This window comes from Dermacentor albipictus, chromosome 2 (assembly GCF_038994185.2).
Source record: "Dermacentor albipictus isolate Rhodes 1998 colony chromosome 2, USDA_Dalb.pri_finalv2, whole genome shotgun sequence".
NCBI classification, from domain to species: Eukaryota; Metazoa; Arthropoda; class Arachnida; order Ixodida; family Ixodidae; genus Dermacentor; species Dermacentor albipictus.
In genome coordinates, this window is record NC_091822.1 from 201,333,135 (window position 1) to 201,358,110 (window position 24,976).

The 24,976-nt window shown below is 48.3% G+C and overlaps 1 protein-coding gene across 5 annotated transcripts in view; it reads left to right on the forward strand.

The window, feature by feature from the left end:
• Positions 1-24,976, forward strand: part of LOC135904559 (echinoderm microtubule-associated protein-like CG42247) — a 172,013-nt gene that overhangs the window by 121,334 nt on the left and 25,703 nt on the right. For 4 of the 5 annotated variants that reach the window (XM_070534615.1, XM_065435414.1, XM_070534616.1 and 1 more), the window contains 4 exons: positions 1,430-1,586; positions 4,328-4,425; positions 6,264-6,357; positions 8,713-8,802. In XM_070534615.1, the coding sequence (XP_070390716.1) occupies positions 1,430-1,586; positions 4,328-4,425; positions 6,264-6,357; positions 8,713-8,802 (439 nt within the window). Of the gene's footprint in view, positions 1-1,429; positions 1,587-3,032; positions 3,186-4,327; positions 4,426-6,263; positions 6,358-8,712; positions 8,803-24,976 lie in introns of those variants that run through there. The other variant, XM_065435415.2, reaches the window with a different exon arrangement.

The following is a 24,976-nucleotide window of genomic DNA, read 5'->3' on the forward strand; positions in this document are numbered from 1 at the left end:
ACCAAAGGCGATAAAATCATCGTCGCCGCCGTATGCTATATGTACGAGTGAAAGCGTACGAGGGTGAGCCAGGTAACTCCGCTCAATCACGTGTGTGCTGCGAGCGAGGAAGGCGGGCCTGAAGGGCGCCGTGCCTTTCGCGCGCGAAGCACGGGATATGGCGAGAGAAAGGCGGGGGGCTTCTCCGGCGGCTGCTGATAACGGCGCGGCCGTGCTCTTCAAAACAACCTGCAATGTTTGCAGAGTGCGCGTGCTGCTGGTAGCGTCGTATGCGCTGTGCTTTCGACGTTTCGTTCGCGTTGAAGCCAGTGATGCGCGAAGGTCGATTCAATCGCTGCTGCTGCCGCGATTCCTGGCTCCAGCATTTTGACAGCGAATTTCTGCGCTCACATCGAGTGAGATGTGTTCATGTTTACCTGTGCGCGTGACACCATGCTTGTTAATTCAGTTAAAACAAGTCGTGCAAGTTGGTCTGAATCCATGATAGAATGTGTACGCGCATCTGAATGAGGACGTAGAAAGAAACAGACAGACAGAGACAACGCTGTCTCTGTGCGTCTGTTTCTTTCTACGTCCTCGTTCAGTGGCGCTTACATATTATGTCATTGTTTATTTAGTTAGTAAGCGAATGTTTAAGAGTTTATACCACCGATAAAACTACTATTCTTACTTCGTATAGCTAGCTATCTACTAATTTGCTATCGCAATCGGGGCTTCGCCTTTCGGGCGAAACTGCGACTTTTTTCTCACACGAACAGGAAACGGCGCGTGGAACTTATCGCACTTGCACTTCATGCGGAAACTCGTGCCAACGGTGACGGCGAGAATTCGCCTGGAAAGTCTATATAATTGCTATCACAATAAAATAAATGTGACGATGACACCATAACTGAACTTTAGGTCAGGAAATTGGCCTCAGCAAGATATGCGATGAGCGTTAGAGATCAGTGGTGGTTGATTAGTACGACTGCAAATTCCAGAAAGAGAGAATGAAAGAAACACGAAGGCGGCGGCAGTAGGTCGGATGAAATTGAGTTCTGGGGTCTTGCGTGCGAAGCCCTCGATCCGATGTTGAGCTGCGTCGTATTGGGAGATTCCGCAGTAATTTTGACTAGCTGCTCTTTTTTTTTTCAACCTGCACATACAGATATAATCGCACGAGCACTTTCGCATTTCGCTGGCATCGAAATGCGGCCACGGCGGCAGGGAATCGAAACCTCGAGCTATCAGTTGTGCGACACCGCACTCGCGAAGCCACCGCGGCAGATCAGGACGTCGTACGGACAGATCGTGCGGTGCAAGCGTTATACGAACGCGAACACCCTAGCTGCACTCACTACATTGCTAGACATGTGTTTCGGCTGGTGGCACCGTAGTAAGACCGAACTGACTTCGCCGAAGCGTGTAAATGCGAAGCCTTGTCGTGCAGTCCGAGTGCCTGTCCGCCTCGATGCACCCGCGGGGCTCTGCGCTAGCCGTGGGCTGCGCCAATGGACGCGTGTCGGTGCTGGCCGCCGACACAGGGGCGGTGCTGGCGACCTTCAGCGTGGCCAACAGCGCGCTCAACGCTCTCGCCTACTCGCCCGGTGAGCTTCTGCCGTCGTCGACTGTGCACTTCGTGCAGGTGGAGGGACTGGTGCACTCATTTATTTGCATCGAATAATTAGAAAAAAGAAGAAATAAAGGAAACTACTCGTCACGGTCGCATCGACATACCTCAAGAAAATGCAGCATACAGTTCGACCAGCTTGTGAAACAGCACAAAAAAAAAATATGAATAACGCAGTATACGATGGAGGGGTTGCTTATCGCCATGTAGTTTCACTAGCTGTGGCGCTCATTGTGAGGTTTCTCTTACTGATAATATCGCGTACTTAATTCCAAGAACTGCTGTAGTTAGCACAGCGCACATAAGGTGAAGAAGAAAAGAGCTCTCTACAAATTTACAGGTCTACCTAAAAGTAAGAAAATACATTTTCTTTAAGGTTGGACGCAGGAATTGTTTCATTTCTTGTCAAGATAAGATAAGCCCTGAATGAGATAAATATAAAATACATCGGTAACTAGGGCTCTTCGTTGCTTGTTTCTATCTTCTTGAAATCCAGGCATAATTGGACGTACTTTTTTGTTTTTATTTCCTTTCTAAAGTTGGAATTTTTGCGTGAATATTTTTTTCAGATGAACTTTCACCTGCTTATTTCAGTCGATATTTTTTGTGTCAAAGAAAAACAAAGCTTTTGAGCAGCAATTTATCAAATGCACAACGGCGTATGATGATGTCACTACGCAGGATCTAATGGCGTTTTTCACTGGTCGCTCTGGAGCGGCCGCCCAAATCCTCGAGCGAGCGCTCGGGTTTCACAAATCCGAATAGGCCAGCAGAGCGCAATAACGCTTCGCGGGGGATCACACAGGAAGTCTGCGTGCGCGTCACACAAAACGGTTCCGGAAACCATATCCGACTTCCGCTCTGTACGTTGCCACGGCAACCAAACTCGCCGTCTACCATGCGTAATTTGATCGCGGTAGTCGGAGAATTCCGTCATTTCCATTACGCGCACTCAAGGATTGTGCATGGACAACGTGAATAAAAGGCTTCGTACAGCACCTGCGTCACCTCGTAATCGCTGTCGTCCGAGCTTTCATCGCTAAACGCGAGCTCTGCAGCAGCACCGGACGCAGCCATTTTGCCGCCCGAATCCGTGCCTCGGCGGCGGAGCAAGTGAGAGCGATCCGGCGCGGTGCGAGTTGATCCGAAAGGACCAGTGGAACGCGCGAACCCACTCCAGGTCGACCAGTGAAATTCAGACTCGTTGCCGCGGAGCAAGAAATCCTGCTCCGAATTGGCCAGTGAAAAACGCCATAAGAAAGTGCATTTAGTACACGAATGCAAAGAGTGTGAGGCATTATTCGTTATATCTCGCAGGTACAGTGATCTAATGAATATTACATAAGAAATGACCATACTGCGGCTGCGCATTACCGTCAGCTCACCTCATGAGCCGCAGTGAATTCATCCCCGACTCTTCCAGGAATCCCAGGCCAGGGCTCCCCCGCAGCTCCCTGTGTGTGCCTTACAGCCCTCCGCACCGACACAGCTTTTGTTACAGCGGTAGGCAAAGCGGATGCAAATAAAAAAAATGTCTAAAGACTGCTAGGGCGACAGGCTGACGTTGACGTGCCAGGTTAGTGCCTGCATCGGAACGCATGAAATCTCCCAGCGACGCTCCCTCTTGTCGTCCGCGTTAATTTGCCTTCACTGATCCTTTGTTGTTAACCAGGAAAAAAACAAATTGTGTACTTTTTCTTTCTTTATACCGTGAACACCGAACTCTACATACAGAAAACCCATCGACAGATGAATACATATTTATGGTATATGGCGATCTTACTTTGTAAAGTGACGCTAATAGGCACGTTCTGAACTTTTTCTGCCAATGGCACCGTGGATATCTTGTAATACATTGCATCTTCTTTTTAAACCTGAGTTGCATCACTAGTTCATTATCATATATTCACCCAGAGCGAATAAAATGCGCAAAAGTACGATGTTTGGAAGAAAAACTATTCATGCAAGAAAGAAATGTTACAAGCAACACAAACAGATGGGGCCCAAGGTGCGACAATGTGTCGGCACAGCTGAGAAATTTAAGAGAATGCTTCATCTTTAAAAAGATGCACCACGAACCGCACATCCACCACCTGTGACGTCAGGCCGATATCTTATTGAGCCTGAAAGACACAGCGAAGGTCCCAGGCACAGTTCACGCTGATGATGCGCCGCAGGCGATGAAGAAGAAAGGCACATTTATCACGATGACAATGTGCGGAAGAGGAATAAGTGCAGAATAAATGCACACACATTGCAAATAGGTCTGAGAGAAAATGGCCATTACTTGTTACACATTACGCATTCTGAGTTCTTTTCTTTAGTTGATGTCGTTATTTGAGGAGGAAGCTATATCGAATGTACCAAGGAAGGATAGCAGCACCCGTTAAACCCGTCTTCCTCAACGTGGTTTACCTCCCACATCTTATGATGAAGGTGAATATAACTGACTGTAATAATTATTGGCAGCGTTGCTCAGCGTTAGCTGCCGGGCACTTTCAACTGTCAAGCTGTCATCAGTGGCACACATAGGTTGCAGTAACGCTTATTTACGCCCAGTAAAGCTATACACGTTGGTTACTTTCACGCAAGAGTAACGGCTTAGAGTAAGCACTCACGGTCTACTTCGATGTGTGATAAGTCGTCAAGTGTCTGACATTACGAGTAGGTGAACGAAAGGACACGCGGTACGCAGTGTATTTCAATTGTATTTTCTAGATGGCATGTTGATGGCAGTTGGAGCGAACGACGGCTTCATTCACATACTTTTGGTGCAAGACCAAGGGCAGACGAATCAAAAAGGCGAAGTCATCAGGGTATGTAATTTCGTTTCCTATCTGCCTATCTTTGTCTCACTTAGATTTAGCTTTCTACTAAAGCGCCTTGGACAGAGACATAGGAAGTGCGGACACCGTCACATAATTTATGATCAGATATCATCACTTGATGGATTATAGCCTCTAGTATCCGTATTTTTCTTGCAGGTTGTTCTCTCACAACGCTTCTGCCATGCTGATATTCTGCTTCATCTTCTTGTTATTGCTATCGCTAGTTTACCATACCATTGCTTAGTACTCATTGCCTCGAGCTGGTGTCTATAAATATTACCTTGACACAAGAACGCTGTAAATGTGAGGAAGCTATTGTTGGCATTTTGCACACACTCGAAAATGGAAAACTTATTGCAATAAGAATTATACGGACATTCCAGGCGTATTCCCTCCGTCGTCATGGTCGTCGCCTTGAGGTTCCGTGTAAAGTCCAAATGCGATAAGATCACTGCCGCGCGCCGTATGCTGTCGGTGCGAGGGAAAGCGTGCGAGCCAAGAAGGACGCGGCACCGTCATCACGCGCACGCAAGCGGGGAGATGTGCTCGAGCCAAGCGGTGGGGGGAGGCTTAGCGAGCATTCACTCTTCTACTTTTGACTGCACTGAAGTCGAAAAGGCTGGGCTTTAGCTTAACAATATACTGCCACGCACTGAAACGTACTGCTGACGCCCACCGGCTCCTTAGTCTTCACTGGTGACTTCAGCGTGCATCGCCAGCTATGCGCAAGCACCACGATTAGCTTCAGATCGCTGAATGGCGGCAGCCTAACGTATCGGCGGATTACTTGCTTGGACTTCTAGGCACTTTGCTGCGTGCACACACAGCGTGCCCTCTATACCGCTTTCTGTCCCACCTTTGCGTTCCCCTAGTGTAGGGTAGCAAACCTGACGCTCGTCTGGCTGACCTCCCCGCCTCTCTCCCCCTGCTCTTCTACCCGCATCGCGCGGCCGAGCGTGCCCTATTGCTGTAATCTGCAGTGGGTTCGACGGCTAGGCGACCCGAGGTATACGCGTATCACGCCTGCGTGGTGAAAGCGAGTGTCTGCGGTGCCTGTGCGTGTGACACTGTGCTTGTTAATTTAGTTAGTAAGCGAATGTTTATAGCATTACATGCAGCTGATAAAACAACTAACCTTCTTGCGTATATTTGTCTAACAATTTACGATCGCAATCAATGCTTCGCCTTTCGGGTGACACTGCTACTTCTCTAGTGATGCATGCTTTCCAGCACTCTGTCCGTGTTCAGTAGGTGGGTAAAAAGCCCTATTTATTTATTTATTTATTTATTTATTTATTTATTTATTTATTTATTTATTTATTACCAATGCTAAAAACGCGATGCTCAAAGCCGTGAAAAGACATCGCGCAATAATAACTTCATCCAACCTTTCCCGCTCGTGGATTGCTTTTAGCAAGAATAACTCATGAGACATGTTTTGCATATCCTTTAGTTTTTATTCGTGTGATCAAGGAGTAAGGAAAGATTATCGTGTATGTTACGATTAATACTGGTTCCATTTAATAGGTCCCCTTGCGAAAGGATTTGGTATACACCATCCTGTCTTGGTATTTCGGAAGTGTCGAACGACAGACAAACAAGGCTGCATCAACAGTGTCTATGCATCGGGTGTAAATGTATTCGCTCGTATTCGCTCGTTGAGAGTGATATATCATTGTACGTCCTGTTTACGTGACTGTTTCATCAAGGTTCAGTGCGATATGTTTGCTGTGCGCGATATGTTTTAATTTCTCAGTATCGTGGTGTTGATGATAAGTGGGTAAACTTTGTGATGACTACGGCTTTCTAATGCTCTTTCAACGCAGGGCCGAGACTCAATCGTGAACATCGACTGGTCAGCGGACAGTCGCTTGCTACAAGTCATCACGACTGACGGCCAGTATCAAGAACTTCTTTGCTGTAAGCACATTAACCAAACTGCTCATAGGTGTCCGTATTGTTTGTTGTACGTTTTCAGCTCAAACGCGAAAAATAATCAAAACAGCATTCCTTGCTGGTGCAGCAGCGCACTGACACGGACACATTGAAGACAGACAAAAAAAGACGACACTCGCTACACTCGCAACTATTTTGTTTCAGAACACATACTTCATATTTATATACCTGCGCACCTTCAGGCGTCAAAGATAATCAAGGCAAGATTAAAGGCATTTAAAAAAAACTTTGCCTGTGCATACTCAGCGTCAGAGATATGGCACCTATATATCATGGTGTGCAATCCTATCGTATTTGTTGCGCCCCCAACAAGCATTGTTATTGCAATTTTTTTTCTTTTTTCTTCCTTTAGTGTACTTCCAAACAGGCAACCTCACCATGGCTTAGATGTACAGATGGCTGACTGATACAACCCTCTCCCTGCTTGTGAATGCTTTGATTATCTTTGACACCTTAGGGTGCGCAGGTATATAAATATAAGTATGTGTTCTGAAATGAAATAGTTGCGAGTGCAGCGAGTGTCGTCTTTTCTTGTGTGTCTTCACTGTGTCCGTGTCAGTGCACTGCTCCACCAGCAACGTATGGTGATTAATCACCAACTAGCCCAAATTTCCACATTACTGATCATCAAATCAGCTACTCCGCACAGAACATTCGGCACTGCTGGGCACTTGAACATCTCGCCGTCAATTTACAGGGTATCCACTCGGCCAGAGCAAACCGAACGCGCACCGAAGTGCGCCGCGCTGTGGTCGGGGCAACATGAGAAAAGCGTATGCGCTCTGCCGGGCTCTGGCAGCCGCAGGTAGGGTAGTGAAAAAAAAAAAAGACTTGAAGAGGCTCAGTGTGCCCTTGCCAATAAAAGCCAAAGTAGAAAAAATAAATCAGAACGTAGTTACCTTGGCTGGCTTTGGCGTCTTGACAGGGATGCTTTGGGATAGGCGAAAAGAAAATGTTGATATTTTTTTTATGAGACATGACGGCATAAATGAACCACTGCAAAACTTCATCTTAGCGGACCTTGCTGCCTGCTTTGTCAACTTGTCTGATAGTGTGTTGATTTGGCTGCCTCGTTGTATGTTCCGATGTAAGACTTTAGAAAAGTCAATGCATCTTTGGCGTCAAATGTTTATAACAGCATTAAACCCACAAAGTTACGCAACTGAAAATCTAAAGCACAACTTTGGAAATGTCAGTGCACCTAAAGTATGAGATTTATACCCATAAAGTTTGGGAATTGACATCCATGCGCTCCGTAGATTCCGCGGCCTCCGCAAGATGCTGCGGCGAGCCCGTTCGCCATCAAAACGCCCTTGAAACTTTCTGCTCGGATGGGGCTGCTTGCGTTATGTGACTCCCGGTACATAGGCGTTGCCGCGAAATCCAGCCCGAGTTCGCAATGTTCGCAGTGAAATGTCTTTTCGAGCGAGAAAAAGACGTTCTAGACAAAATACAGAATTATGTCCGGCACCCTGGGTTGCTTTGGTAGGCGGCGCATGGACAGCACGAAAAAATTTCGGAGGGGGGGGGAGGCGCTGAAACCCCATAACACCCCCCCCCCCTGGCTACGCCCTTGCGCATAATGAAACTCACAGACGAAAACTTTTGCACAATGTATATACGTTATACATAACTTTACACCTTGCTTTAGATTTTGGAGATGAACAATTTGTGTCATTACCTGACGTGTTTAAGTTTCTAGACAACCCCGGCTGTTCGCACAAGCTACAGAGCAACACAGCTTGCGCTGTTATAAATTTGATTTTTTAACATCTTGTAATTGGCGCAGAATAGCGTTAGTCGCTTTTGCGTAATTAAATCCAATTCAGCCACCTAACAAAGAGTAATGAGCGATTGAAAGCCAGAACCAAGAACGTCTTCATCGATTCATTCACTTTTGTTCGGTTGAAAACTTTTGCAGAAGATGGCAGGTGTCCTCTTTAATTCTTTCTGGTTCGAATTCGTTCAATAAACTGAAAATATTATATTACATGAATCTCAATGACAGCAGTAGATTTTTTAGTAAAGCCTTGATGCAATGACATATTTTGTAAACTGCAATATAGGAACGCTTCGATTCCTATTGGCTCTTCACCAAGAATATGCATTCTAGTTGGTGTAATCGCGAAAAGACTTGTGTATTGTCGAGACACCTTGTTAGTTGAATATGCTTATAAAGCTGTTCGAGTGCACTAACAAAGCAAACTCGGCTTTTATGAGGTGCTGCAGTCGAGGTCAGAGACCACTTATGTGCTCATGGTTTGCATGCGTCTTTGCACCAACTTGTAATAAAGAGGACACCCTGTTTTGTTGTTTTAGGGGATGTAAATAGCCTGAAGGCGAAATCACCCACCGTTACAAAAGTCGACTGGTACCAACTCACCTGCACTCTAAACCCAGACATTGTCGGTAAGTGACTCTTAAAATATTCTATCGTGATGAACTAGGATGGACAGCTTTAGCCATTCCCGAGCTGTGAGCAACAAAGCTATAACGTCGTTTAATTGAATGAAAAGTTTCAAGGAAGGCTCAATGGTCAAAATGAAATACGGTAGAAGATAAAAAACGGCGTCATCAACGTTTATGTGTCTGCAGCGGATCCTTGATCACAGTAAAATTAAATACACAAGCGGTTTCTCCGACATAGATTTAAACCTGTCAAGGTGATGACAGCAGTTCAGGAGGTCAACCTTGATTACAGTCAACATATCAATCATCGAGAACTCGAGATGCTGTGTCGGCATTTTTTATTCTAGGACCTGATTGCCTTGTACCAGTCCATCTTGGGACCTGTGCTTGCTGAATCCTCATCTAGGACTCCCTAGGTCTCGCGATTTTTAAACGTCGTTGTTGTTCTGCTATAGTTGCATTTCAAAGCTGCCGAACTTGCCAGCTTAAGCATAAACACACCTACACGTGGTATTCGCGTGCAACATCTTCTATCAAGAAATGTGCATTTATTTGCATTTATTTTGACATTACAGTATTGTTACGCTGCGCGGCAGAGCTGAAGAAGAGAAGAGAACTGATGCCTTAGCGGATACCGGTGCTACAGTATCAGTAATGAGTGTATTGTTTAAAAGTAGTTCTTGGACACAAAGTTATGCTCGCGTGGGGCCAAAAGAGTACTTTTTGTGGAGTTAGGGGCGAACCCCTTCGGCGCGTTGGTGTTTTCTCTCCTATAGTGAGTGTTCGTGGACAAGATTTCGCAACTGAATTTGTAGTTTTGGAACACACCCGCCGTGGTTGCTCGGTGGCTATGGTGTTAGGCTGTCGAGCACAAGGTCGTGGGATCGGATCCCGGCCACGGCGACCGCATATCGATGGGGGCAAAATGCGAAAACACCCGTGTACTTAGATTTAGGTGCACGTTAAAGAACCCCAGGTGGTCGCAATTTCCGGAGTCCTCTACGTCGTGCCTCGTAATCGGAAAGTGTTTGTGGCACGTAAAACCCCATAATATATATATATATATATATATATATATATATATATATATATATATATATATATATATATATATATATGTTGTAGTGGGTAATATGCATGTGTTACTGCGCGGACTGCCACCGCTGCGGCGCGAGACACGAGCTCGGGCTGTTCATGCGAAGCGCTAGGACTCGTGATCTAGAGCTACTCGCGATCCCTCGAACGAGCTGCAAAAACCCCATTTCATTTGGTGGAGCTGCGGGGTAACCTTGAAAACTGGAACTCCGAAGCCGGACGCTACCGACTGCTGCGACCATGCCTGACGAAACCACCCAGGAAGATGCACCACAGCCTCCGACGGTCATCGTTTCCGGTGCATTGCGCCAGCGTGATCCTGCCATCTTTAGCGGCACCGATGATCATGACGTGGAGGATTGGTTGTCATCTTACGAAAGGGTGAGCCAGCATCACAAGTGGGACGACGTCACCAAGTTGCACAACGTGCTGTTTTACTTAACCGGCGTCGCGAACCTCTGGTTCTGAAACCACGAACACGATTTCACAACGTGGAGCAGGTTCAAGACAAGTTTCACAGAAGTGTTCGGGCGCCCCGCTGTGCGCAAGCTGCGCTCAGAACAACGCTTACGGGGGCGCGCGCAACATCACGGTGAAGCGTTCTCAAGTTACATCGAAGATGTCATTGACCTGTGTAAGCGCTTGAATCCGTTAATGGCGGAACAGGACAAGATAAAACACATTATGAAAGGCATTGATGAGGACGCATTTCAAATGTTGTTAGCGAAGGATCCGCGTACCGTGGCCGAAGTTATCAATTTGTGCCAAAGTTTTGACGAGCTACGGAAACAACGCATCTTAGCTCGGCGCCCACCGCCTACGGATGATTCGTTAGCAGCATTAGTTATTGGCGACAACCACACAACTTTGCTGACGCAAATAAAAGAATTTGTGTGCGAGGAGGTCGCGCGACAGCTCTCGATTTTGCCGACCACGGAGAAGCCTTCTCAATATTTGGCTGAAGCGATCCGACAGGTAATTCAAGAGCAAGTGACCGAAGCTCTTCCACCTCCGTGTCAGCCGGCTCCCGTGGCCGCGCCTCTGACGTATGCCGAAGCCGCTGCTAAAGTCTTCGTTTTCCCCCCGCTAACGTTATTGATGTGTCTGTTGATGGCATCAAATGTCTTGCGCTCGTCGATACAGGTGCTGCTGTATCCGTGATTAGTGAGAAACTTTGCCGTGAATTACGGAAAGTGACCATGATGCCTTCGGTACTATTGCTTAGAACAGCCAGTGCACAACAAGTTCAGCCAGTCGCTATGTGCACTGCCAGGGTGCTGATTCGAGACATCTTGTATTCGATTGATTTCTTTGTGCTAACTTGTTGCTCCCACGATGCGATTGTCGGTTGGGATTTTCTGTCGCGCCATCACGCTGTCATTGACTGTGCACGTGCTGAGGCTCAGTTCTCCGTTATGTGCGATTTGCCATCTCACGACTTTCAAGTTCATGATGTTACCAGGATCTGTGTAGCTTCAGATACTGACCTTCCCCCTGACAGCGCGGTATTTGTCCTTCTTTCATGCGCATCGCTTGCCGAAGCGACGGTCATGTTTTCACCCGCTGCCGTCTTCATTCGCCGCCAGCCTATATTGTTGCCTTTCGCCCTCCTCACGGTTCACCATGGGGATGCAGAAATACTGATTTCTAACCCAAATTCGTACACTTTGGCTTTGCACTGTGGCGAGACTATTGGTACCATCCAGACTGTGGACGCTGATGTTATTGTGCGTTTCCCTGTTCCCGACGACATGGGTACTGCTAACGTAACAGCACTGGCACCCCATGTGCCATCTAACCGAGTACTACCGGATGTTTTTTGTCGCTCTATTGCCGATGACCTCGAGCCGACACAACGTGAGCGGCTTATTACTCTTTTAAATAATTTTCACGCCTCTTTTGACTGCAACCAAGCATCATTAGGCCGCACAAGTACCGTCTCTCACCAAATTGATACGGGACAACACGTACCATTACGCCAGCGTCCGTACCGCGTGTCATCCACCGAGCGGCGTGTCATCGCCGAGCAAGTTGAAGACATGCTTGAACGTGGTGTTATCAAGCCATCCTGCAGCCCTTGGTCGTCTCCTGTACTACTCATTAAGAAAAAAGATGGCTCGATTCGTTTCTGTGTGGGCTATCGTCGCCTCAACAAGATTACACGAAAAGATTTCTATCCTCTACCGCGCATAGATGACGCCCTGGATTGTCTTCATGGTGCCGAATTCTTTTCTTCTTTCGACTTGCGATCGGGCTATTGGCAAGTGCCAGTGGATGAATCCGACCACTCGAAGACAGCTTTCATTACGCCTGATGGCCTGTATGAGTTTACAGTAATGCCATTCGGCCTCTGCAACGCACCCGCAACATTCAAAAGGATGATGGACAATATTCTACGAGGCCTCAAATGGAAGGCGTGCTTGCGTTATTTAGACGACGTGGTAGTCTTCTCCCCTGATTTCACCACTCACCTCTCTCGTCTACGCGAAGTCCTTACTTGCCTCACCACCGCCGGCCTTCAACTTAACTTAAAAAAGTGCCGCTTCGGAGCCCGCCAGCTTACCATACTTGGCCATGTCGTGTCCATAGACGGCGTCCTTCCCGACCCTGACAAACTTCGTGCTGTCGCAAAATTTCCGTGGCCGACTACAGTGAAAAAGCTCCGAAGTTCTGTCGGTCTTTGCTCCTATTTTCGACGCTTTGTGCACAATTTTGCCAGCATCATCGCTCCCCTGACGAAGCTCCTGGCTGGCCCTGGTGACCTTCGCGACTGGACTCCGGCATGTGACCAAGCCTTCACCACTTTGCGTCGTCGGCTTACCTCACCGCCTGTTCTACGCCACTACGACCCGAGTGCACCGACTGAAGTTCATACCGACGTTAGCGGCATTGGTTTTGGAGCCGTCCTTGCACAACGGAAGCCTGGCTTTCCAGAATATGTGGTTGCATATGCGAGTCATGCTCTCACGAAGGCAAAATCCAATTATTCTGTCACGGAAAAAGAATGCTTGGCTATAGTTTGGGCCTTAAACGAATTTCGCCCTTACTTGTATGGCCGTCGGTTCGACGTTGTGACAGACCACCACGCACTCTGCTGGCTTGCGTCACTGAAAGACCCGTTCGGGCGTCTTGGACGTTGGGCTCTTCGGCTCCAAGAATTTGACATTCGCGTCATTTATCGATCCGGGCGCCAACGTTCTGATGCAGATACGCTCTCCCGTTCACCCATGCGATCCGACGAAACGCCACCTTCATCCATAGAGTGCCCGGTTGCTACGCTTGCTGTTACTGACATGCCATCTGAACAGAGAAAAGATCCGTGGATTGTGTCTCTCACTGACATTCTTAGTAGTTCTTCAACGTCTACATGCCCTTGAGCCCTTCGTCGCCAAGCCACCCACTTCGTGCTACGGGACGCCATCTTGTACCGCCGAAACTATCAGCCAGACGGTCGCAAATTGCTGCTAGTCATCCCTCGCCATTTGCGTTCCTACGTATGCACGTATTTCCGTGCAGACCCACAACAAGCTCATGCTGGCGTCCTGAAAACCTACGAGCGGCTCCGCCAGCGGTACTACTGGCGCGGCATGTATTCGTATGTCCGCGAATACATTCGGTCATGTGCAGCCTGTCAGCGACGCAAGACATCTTCTCATACGACAAGCCCTCTGCAACCTTTACCGTGTCCTGCACGTCCTTTTGATCGGGTTGGCATCGACCTTTCTGGACCTCTTCCATGCAGCGCTAACGGAAATCGTTGGATAATTGTCGCAGTAGACCACCTGACAAGATATGCTGAAACTGCTGCACTTGATTCGGCTGCTGCTCCCGACGTCGCCGCATTCATCTTACGGCATTTCGTCTCACGACATGGCGCACCGCGAGAGCTGCTCAGTGACCGAGGCCATGTCATCTTGTCCGAAGTTATTAATGATCTACTCGCCGCATGCCGCACTATTCACCGCACCACTACGGCGTATCACCCACAAACTAACGGTCTAACGGAACGATTTAACCGCACTCTTGGGGACATGCTCACCATGCATGTTGCGTCTGATCATTCCAATTGGGACGATGTCCTCCCTTTTGTGACGTACGCATACAATACTGCCGTTCAGGCTACACCATTTTCTCACCATTGTTCTCACCATTTTTCCTTCTCTATGAGCGTGAACCATCCACTAACCTCGACAGCGTACTACCATATCACCTGGATGCAGGGGCGTAGCCAGGGGGGGGGGGGGGCTTATGGGGCTTCAGCCCCCCCCGAAATTTTTTCGTGCTGTCATGTGCCGCCGACCAAAACAACTCCCGGCGCCAGAAATCATGCTCGATTTTGTCTAGAATGTCCTTAATTCACGCTCGAAAAGACATTTTAGCTCGAACATTGCTAAATCGATCGGGCTGGATTTCGGGGCAACGCCCATGCATCGGGAGTCACATACCGTAACGCAAGGAGCCCCACCGGGCACAAAATTTCAAGGGCGTTTTGAAGGCGAGCGGGCTCGTCTGGGCATCTCGCGGAGGCCGCGGAATCTACGGAGCGCTTGGATTTCAATTCTGAAACGCTGTGGGTATAAAATTCTCATAACATTTTGATGCGAAAGGTACATTGACATTTTCAAAGTCGTGCTTTAGATTTTCAATTCCGGAACTTTGTGGGTTAATTTAGTGCTGTTGTAAACATTTGACGCCAAAGGTGCATCGACTTTTCTAAAGTCGTACATCGGGCCATACAACGAGACAAGCCAAATCAACACACTATCAGACAAGTTGACAAAGCACGCAGCGAGGTCCGATGAGACAAAGCGTTGTGGTGGTTCATTTGTGCCCTCAGGTCACAGAAAAGAATATAAACATTTTTTTTTCACCTGCGCCAAAGCATCCATATCAGGACACTAAAGCCACCATTGTAAATAAGTTCTTATTTGTTTTTCTACCTAGACTTTTATTCGCGAGGATATATTGAGCCTCTTTCTCATTTCTTTTTCTTTTTTTTTCTCTCAACCCGCGGTCTGCCGATCCAGCCAGAGCGCGTGCATTTTTCTCGTGCTGCATCGATAACCGCTGTTCAGAATGGCGAGCTGCAAGGCAAGATTGCCACCCAGTTACGACTGGGGGACAAGACGCGCATCCCCCACTCACCGTCGCTACAGCTAGGAGGCGTTCGAAGAAGCGGCCTTTGTGCTGAAAACCGCCTCCTTCCACCAGCCCCATCGACATTGTGACGGAACGAGTTCGGTATGCGAACAATGGTTCCGGAGTTCTCCAGCGCGGACCTGATCTGATACGCATGAACAAGCTGCCGCGGGAAAGCCGTATTTTGGTGCTTCCCATGCCTCGGCCAGACGCAAGACAACGAGCTGCCCACGATTGGCACCGATACTTCCCGGAGCAGCACCCCTCCAACGCCATCGTCGGGCATCGGAATGTGTGTGCCTTTGTGTACGTAAACTGGTCTGCGGAGGGGCGGCAGGTTGGTGATGAGTAAACGTACAGTCGCCGCCTCGTATGACCGGCAGACCGGGTTTATAAAAACTGTTGTTGTGCGAATGCTGGACACACTTCTCTTGAGCAGTCATGTTAGACTGATTCACTTCTCTCGTGCAGTCATGTTGGACTGACACTCTTTTTCTCAAGCAGTCACGTTAGACTGATTTAATTTCTGCAAATAAACCCATATTCCTCGTTCTCGATGAGAAGCAGTTCTTCACTTCATCAACGTCCTCAGCGTAAATAAGTTGGACGACGGCATGGGCCAGCTACCTTCGAATTCATGCTGTACTCCAATCTCGGCAAAGGACCACGGGTGATGGGATTGAGCCCCCAATCCTGACACCGCGCGGCCCACTTGGATGCGCGTTTGTTCTTCTCTGGCCGACTGCATTTTCGCCTGGCAGAGTTTTGGACGCTTTCTGGCTAGCAGACGAGAAAAAGAAACAATGCATAGTCGCTCGCCGCCAGCACTGCGAGGACTCGATGGATTGCAATGCGTTCGCTTGAGCGCAACCTCCGGAAAATTTTGTCTCGCCGGTGTAGGATACTGAGCAGTACGCGTATGGTTTTCTGTGGACCAAGCGTCACACGTTTTCTTCGATATTCCTTCGGTAGCCACACTAGGTGCCCAAAGTAGGCATTCGATTGTAGCCAACATGCTTTCCTTTGCGTTATTCTATTTCGCCGCCCGCCGCCCACACACAAAAAAAGAACACATTGTTGCGGCGCAGCAAATTTTCGCATGGTGAAAGTTCGATTTTGTTACTTCTTTCGCGGAAAGTAATGGGCGACGGGACGCTTCAGTTGCCGGATACTATTTTATTATTGCGATAGCAGCTCTATGAAGAATCCAGGCACATTCCTGTCGTTGCCCTCATGTTCCGTATAAATAACGGCCAAGGGCGATAACATCGTGACCGCGCGCCGCATGCTCTATGTGCGAGTGAAAGCGTGCGGGGGGGGGGGGGGGGAAGGGGAGGGGGTGAGCCGACTATGGCGGCTGAGTCTTGTGTGCGCAAGGGAGAAAAGCGGGGAGGAAGCGCGCCGCCTTTCGTCGCACGCGATACATTTTGGGAGTGGACGGAGAGGGGGGGGGGGGTGCTGTGATCTGTGAATCTGTGGTTGCGCAACCTGTTTATTTGCCTTGTTCGACGCAATATATATAGTGACTTTTTCTTAGGTACGTAGATTTATTGGTGACTTATGCGTATATTTAAATATCTTGTTGCGAGGTTTTGTGCATATGCGCAGTGAACATTGTTTCCCGTGACAATTTTTTGCCCTGTATCAAGCTGTATCTTCACATTTGTACATTCCATTGTAACTTCGCATTTTTTATGTACGAAGGCGAGTCAAATGAAAGTGAGACAACCCGCCGCGCGCAATAATGGTTCGGTTCATTATTTTCGAGGCATGCGCGTAGCACATACGCATCTCATTTACAAGTGACATGCAGAGGTGAGGTTAAATGTTCTTTAATGCTCTCATACACGGGGTTGAATATTGTTGCGTGACATAATGGACAATTCAAAAGTTGAACAGCTTGGTGTCGTGAGGCTTTTGGCAAATTAAGATGTTTCCCAAAAAGAATTTATTCGCCGTATAGCTGCCGTATGCGTTGAACATTGCGTGTAATTGGCCACTGTGAAGCATTGTAGCAAACTGTTCAAAGAAGCACATGAAAGTTACAAAGACGATCCATGGCCGGGCGAAAGTCACCGTGCAATCACCCCCAACGCAATTGAAAAAGCCGTGGTTGCTCAGTGGCTATGGTGTTCGGCTGCTGGGCACGAGGTCGGGGGAATAGAATCCCGGTCACGGCGGCTGCATTTCGATGGAGGCGAAATGTGAAAACACCCGTGTACTTAGATTTAAGTGCACGTCAAAGAACCCCAGATGAGGGTGACGACTTTTTGTTTGCAATTGTGACCGGGGATGACTCATGGTGCCGCTGCTACTAGCCTGAAACACTACGGCAAAGCTTACAGTGGAAACATTTGAATTCACCACTCCCAAGGTAAACAAAGGCCGTCATTTATGCCGGAAAAGCGCTGACTTCTTTTTAGATCGTTAGGGGCCACTATTGATCGAATTTTCTAAACCTGGAGAGACTCTAAATCGTTTCAGATATTGTGAAAGATCGGATCGGCTGCGTGTCGCAATTAAGAACAAACGACGTAGAAAATTGCGCATTGGGGACATCTTGCTTCACGACATTGCCTGTTCCCACGTCGCTGATGTGGTTAATACAAAACTGGCAAAGTTCAAGTGGGAAATGCTGCAACATCCCTCATGCAGCCCAGACCTGTTGCGTTGCGTCTTCCACATTTGGTAAAATTTGAAGAAACTGCTCAAGGGAACCAGATTCGTGTCGGAAGATGACGTGTAGTCATTTACAGATTTTCGAGGCAGCAACCCAAGGAGCTTTATGAGACGGGAATTACGCGACTCGTTAGTAGGACAAGTGTCTAAATACTCATGGTGACTACTTTTAAATAAAGTACCCCGTTTGTCATATATTCGCATTGGCTCACTTTCCTTTGACTCGCGCTCGTACATGTTGCAGAACTCCTGCTTTTTATATGTGCTCTCTGTTGCGACTATAATTTCGGAGCAATTACTCTCCATGCACAACCGGTGACAGTTGCTCCTGCGCAATACATTCTAACAAAGGAAAGCGTCATTGAGATTTTCCCTGGTCGTTGCATATGTAAAAAAATGTAAACAAGGTCGTTGAATGACACACACACACACACATATATATATATATATATATATATATATATATATATATATATATATATATATATATATATATACTGATCCCTCGACTAATTTTATAAGGAGCAGGCCGAGCTGCGAAGTGAGCCCCCCCCGAACGAAATTTCTGGCTACGCCACTGCCCGGATGCCTCTTAATTCACTCCTCTTTCCGAAGTTGCTCGCCATGCTAAAAGGTGCCGCCAACTGGCTCGCTCGTTCACGTCGGATACCCAGGGAATCCACAAAGATCGCCACGACAACGGTCAGCCCACACAGCCCTTCGCCGTGGACCCTCACGTCTGGCTTCGGCTACCGTTCCAAGCTCCAGGCCTTAGCCCAAAGCTTGCTCCGAAATATCAAGGTCCATACCGGATCGTCGCGTGTACTTTGCGTGTGAATTATGTGGTCGAACCGGTGACGCCATCTTCGGACAAACGCCGCCGTGGCCGCGAGCCCGTTCACGTCAGCCGCCTGAAGCCGTACCACGACCCCCTTATCGTATCATCACCTTAGGTCGCCAGGATGGCTCCTCTTCGCCGCGGGGGAAGTTCTAGTGGGTAATATGCATGTGGCACTGTGCGGACTGCCACCGCTGTGGTGCGAGACACGAGCTCGGGCTGTTGATTTTGGAACATACCAGTCCCAACATCATGCTTGTAATTGACTTTCTTGGTGAATGGGGTGCGATGTTAGATTGCGGGGCTGGTAAAATTTTTCTTTGAAGGCACGTGATGACACCCATACTAGAAGCATCTGACTATGACTAGCAGAGAGTATTTTCTGTGTCCCATGACGACATTTTAACTTCTCAGACTGCGGCATTTGTTCCGGTGACTTCCGCGGATTGCCCTCCGCATTGGTGTCATGGTTTAATTGAGCCGTACTCCCTTACCATGTTGAAGAAACATATACTGGTTCCTCAATCCAATATAGAATGTGTAGATGGCCATGCTCACGTGTGGGCGGTGACATGGCTTTGGAGCAAGTTTTACTGCCGACAGGGCTCAAGCCGTGCTACCTTTGACTCACAAGCGAATGTCAGCATTGATGGCATTGGCACTTCTATCGACGCGAGGGCAGCAAATCGCGACCACGTGGAATTGTACTGCAGGACGAACAAGTCCCTATCCTCTCCAGAGCGGGAAGAATTGCAAAAGGTGGTCGTCCGCTATGCACCAGTACTCGATTTCGCGCAAGACGAGCGTGCGATTTCGCTTCATGACTCGCGAACGCCACACCCCATAAACACGGGCCAAGCGACGCCTATTCGCCAGAAGCTGTACCGCGTGTCTCCTACAGAACGAAAAGGAATCGACGAGTAAGTTCAAAAAATGCTGCGGGAAGGCATCGTGGAGGAGTCTTACAGTCCCTGGGGAGCTCCAGTAATACTAGTTAGGAAAAAGGACAATTCTTCGAGATTCTGAGTTGATTATCGACGACTTAACGCAGCCACAAAGAAAGACCCATACCCTCTGCCACGCATCGACGATGCTATCAGTTGACTTCACGCAGCCTCCTGCTTTTCCTCCGTTGACTTACGATCGGAATACTGGCAAATACCGATGCACCCAACCGATAAAGAAAAAAAACTGCCTTTGTTACCCCAGATGGACTCTTCGAGTTGAATGACTCGCCTTTCGGTTTATGCACCGCGCCAGCAACCTTTGAGAGGTTTATGGACACCCTGCTACGTGGATTAAAATGAGAGATCTGCATGTGCTATATCGATGACGTAATCATTTTTCGCATAACACTTGAGGAGCGCAATCAGTGACTTGGCGTCGTACTGCACCGCCTACAAAACGCTGGACTAGTTCTAAATTCAAATAAGTGTCACTTTGGTGTACGTCAGACTCTCGGGCTCGGTTTTCTCGTCTACAAATATATACAACCTGACCCTGAACAAATTGCTGCAGTGCGCGATTTTAGCCAACCGCCGACCGCGAAAGACCTAAAAAATTTTCTTAGCCTGTGTTAGTATTTCCGCCAGTCTATTAAGAACTTCGCCCAACTTGCTCACACACTTACGTGCCTCCTTCAGAAAGACAATTCGTAGTTATGGACTACAGAGTGTGAAGTCGCGTTCCGTAAGCTGAAGTATTTCCTAACTTCTGGGCCAATCTTGCGTTGTTTTAATCCAGAGGCCATGATTGAGCTACACACTGATGCTAGAGGTGTGGTTAGTTGGCGCCGTCCTAGTTCAACTTCATCATGAGCGCCAGCACGTCGTTGCGTACGCAACTCGAACAGTGGCGAGAGATGAGCGAAATTGCGCTGTCACCGAATTGGAATGCCTCGCAGTAGTCTTGGACTTCCAGAAGTTTCGGCCATATCGAATGGTCGCCGTTCGGCAGAGTGACGGAGCATCATTCCGTTTGCTGGCTTGTTGGATCGCGGGATCTTTCGGGACATCTGGCACGTTGGGCGTTACGCCTTCAAAAATAGGCCTTTTCTGTCGGCTACAATTTAAGAGCGGTCGGTGTGATACCAATGCCGGCTGCTTGTCTCGTCTCCCGCCGCCACAGTCCACCGCTAACGATGACTACTTCGACGACTACCTTGCCAGCATTACCAATTTTTTTGACGCCAGTACCTTTCAATGTGAACAACGTCGCGATCCTACGCTGATGGCTTATTGGAGGCTGCCCGCGCTTCAGGTCAGACGACGCCGTTTACGTGGTGTGGCGGCCTGCTTTACAAAAAGAACTACTCTGCTGACGGCACTTCGTTGTTCCTAGTCGTTCCCCGAACGCCTGCGTACTTCGATTCTTCGCGCCGTGCACGATGACATCGCATCGGGTCATCTCGGCTCTCACGCTTTATCAATTACGCCAGCGCTTTTACTGGCCGAAAGTAGGGAAGAGCACAAGGCAGCACATTTCCAGTTGTCCAGGTTGCGAATGTCATAAGAAGCCGACGACGCCTCCTGCAGGCTTTTTGCAACCTGTGAAATCACCTGCTTTACCCTTTGAAAAAGTTGGTATAGACTTGCTCGGCCCCTTTCCCAAGAGCTCTAGCGGCCGTCGCTGGATTATTCTGTGCGTCGGCTACTTGACGCGCTATACTGAGACTGCGGCCCTTATCTCTCCTACCGCCGCCGATGTGCCGCACTTTATGCTTCATTCTGTCATCATGTGCCACGGCACTCCACGTGTTGTTATAAGTGACCGTGGACGGCAATTCACCGCCGACATCGTTGAAGATCTGGTGCGCCTTTGCGGCTCTACTTATCGCCATTCAAGGCCACACCACCCACAATCGAATGGCCTCACCGAACGCACAAATCGTACGCTTACACTCTTAAGCAAAATTCCACCCTTTTGCCACACAACGATAATCGTCATTTGCCTTGACCGCATTTCCTTTCTTTAACGCTGCGAGCACGGTACTTTCCAGTCACGAACGGTATGCGCCTTATCTGTGTGACGCAGCATTCTCGACAGGAAAGTAGCGAGCGCCGAGTTTTCAGGAAAGGAAACGCAAGCAAGGGAGATGACGAGTGAAGAGTGTACACTCTAAAAATGTTTACAGCGTTTGGGGTGTATATCTGCCACACAACAGTATTCGTCATCTGTCTTGCTTGCGTTTCCTTTTTGCAAACGTTGCGCTTGCTACTTTCCTGTCAAGAATGCGCTGTCATGCTGATAACGCGCATGCCGTTCGTGACTTGGAAGTACCGGGCTCGCAGCATTAAAGAAAGGAAATGCGGACAAGACAGATGACGTTTATCGTTGTGTGGCAAGATACGACTTAAAGGATGTAAACTTTTCTTAGAGTGCACCAACATGTGGTCCTGTACACTCTTAAAAAAATTACACCCTTTGGGTCGTATCTTGCCAAGCAACAATAATCGTCATCTGTCTTGTCCACATTTCCTTTATTTAACGCTGCGAGCCCGGTATTTCCAAGTAACGAATGGCATGCGCGTTATCAGCATGACAGAGGATTCTTGACAGGAAAGTAGCGAGCGCAGCGTTTTCGAAAAACGAAACGCAAGCAAAACAAATCACGATTACTATTGTGCGGCAAATATGCACCCCAGAGAGTGTACATTTGTAGGGGAGTCTACGCTCTAAGAAATGTTTACACCCTTCGAGTTGTATCTTGCCGCACAACAATAAACGTCATCTGTCTTGTCCGCATTTCCTTTCTTTAACGTTGCGAGCCCGGTACTTCACAGCAATGAACGGCATGCACGTTATCAGCATGACATAGCATTACCGACAGGGAAGTAGCGGGCGCGGCGTTTTCAAGAAAGGAAACGTAAGCGAGGCAGGTGACGATTATTTTGTGTGGCAGATATACACCCCAAAGGGTGTAATTTCTTTCTGAGTGCACTCTCAAGCAAAATTACACCCTTTTGCCACACAACAATAATCGTCATCTGTCTTGTCCGCATTTCCTTTCTTTAACGCGGCGTGCCCGGTACTTGCAAGTCACGAACGGCATGCCTGTTATCAGCATGACAAGGCATTCTCGACAGGAAAGTAGCGAACGTAGCGTATTCAAGCCAGGAAACGCAAGCAAGACAGATGACGATTATAATCTAAAAACAGTTGCATCCTTTGGGGTGTATATTTGCCACACAACGACAATCGTCATCTGTCTTGTCCGCATTTCCTTTATTAACGCGGCGAGCCCGGTACTTCCCAGTAACGAACGGCATGCGCGTTATCAGCATGACATAGCATTCCCGACAGGAAAGTAACGAGCGCAGCGTTTTTAAGAAAGGAAATGCGGGCAAGACAGATGACGATTATTAATGTGTGGCAAATATACACTCCAAACGGTGTAAACATTTGTTACACTCTTAAAACGGTTGCACCCTTTGGGGTGTATATTTGTCCCACAACAATAATCGTCATCTGGCTTGCTTGCGTTTCCTTTCCTGAAAACTCGGCGCTCGCTACTTTCCTGTCGAGAATGATGCGTCACGCTGATAACGCGGATGCCTTTCGTGACTGGGAAGTACCGGGCTCGCAGCGTTAAAGAAAGGAAACGCGGGCAAGACAGATGACGATTATTGTTGTGGGACAAGATAGACCCCAAAGGGTGTAAAATTTTCTAAGAGTGTAGAGTGTATCGTTGTCTGGAAAATATATACCTCAAAGGGTGTAAATTTGTTTAAGAGCGCATCTCAGCTGATCACGAGAATTGGGATGACGTGCTGCCCTTCATCACGTACGCATACGATTCAGTCAAGCACGAAATAACCAAGTATGCGCTTTTTTATCGGTTGTTCGTTCGTAGTCCCCATACGTCCTTGGGCACAATTTTGCCATTCGCACTGAACGAAGACACATCCCTTGCGCCGACATTGTCCGACACTGTGTCATGCCTAAGAAGCGCGTCGGCTTGCTCGCTTAAAAATACTCTCTTCGCAAGTTTCAACGCATGGCACGCTATGACGCTCGGCATATACCTGTCACTTTCGTTCCAGGCGATCATGTGTTACTGTGGACACCTGTACGGAAGAAAGGCCTGTATCACAAGTTTATCTCCACGGACAGCAGACCATTCGTGATACTCAACTGATGAAGTGACGTCAACTACGTCATAGCAAACTGACCTCCAATAATCGCCGGTCGCGGAAGACACAAATGGTTCATGTCACCCGCCTGAAGCGCTACCATCGTAGGGTTCCGAAATCAAGCACTACCAGTCATGTAATGTTCTAATGTTGAATTCCAATGGCGGAATCGGAGGAAGTTTTTCTGCTCGTTTCGGAGCAAGTTTGTTGCAATGACAGAGTAAGGGCGGGAGTAAGGTGTTCCAATGAGAGAGTCGGTGTGGATTCAGAGCGGGAGTCACTCCGTGGAGCAGAAAAAGATGCTCCGCCAAAATCGGCGGAGTGGACCGGAAGTCTGCGTGACGCATTTTCTTTACCACGTTTGACTGCTGGGAGGCGCCACCGGTCACGACTCGCGAGGAAGCAAAAGGTGCTGCACGCTTGGCGAGATATCCATTCGGCACTTTTAAAAAAGCAATAGGTGAACGGCGCTGAAGAGACAAGTGACCGGTGCTGCAGTACTGGGAGCCAACAGTGGGAGGAAATGACAACACGCAAGGTATCCTGGGTAACTCGGCGATAGAAGTTCCGCTTCCGCCTTGCTCCGCCCGCGCAGGTTGTGTTCCACTCGAGGATTTGGAGGCGTTGCTCTACGCCAGAGTCGAGTGCTCGCGGAGTCCGTCGGCTGCTCCGACTCCGCCATTGGAATTCAACATAACTCACTCGGCGAGCTTCGTCTGCGCCGGAGGAAGATGTTACGCTGCGCGACGAAGCCGAAGAAGAGAAGAAGAAAAAATGCCCCACTGTCTGCGATCTCGCCTCTACGCCCCCTCGGTCATCTTGTAACTAAACCCATCTCATCCGTAACAATATTTTACATTAATTTTTTACTGTTTCAAAAGGCTCCGTCATTTTCCGCTTTCTTTACTCATTCAAAACTTACAGTGTGTCCCAGCTATCAGGCACCAAAGTTTTAAAAAGTCGCAGTTTCACCCGAATGGCGAAGCATTTATTGCGATAGCAAATTGGTGGACAGCTATACGAAGTAATAATAATAATATTTGGGGTTTTACGTGCCAAAACCACTTTCTGATTATGAGGCACGCCGTAGTGGAGGACTCCGGAAATTTTGACCACCTGGGGTTCTTTAACGTGCACCTAAATCTAAGCACACGGGTGTTTTCGCATTTCGCCCCCATCGAAATGCGGCCGCCGTGGCCGGGATTCGATCCCGCGACCTCGTGCTCAGAAGCCCAACACCATAGCCACTGAGCAACCACGGCGGGTGTATACGAAGTAAGGATAGCAGTTT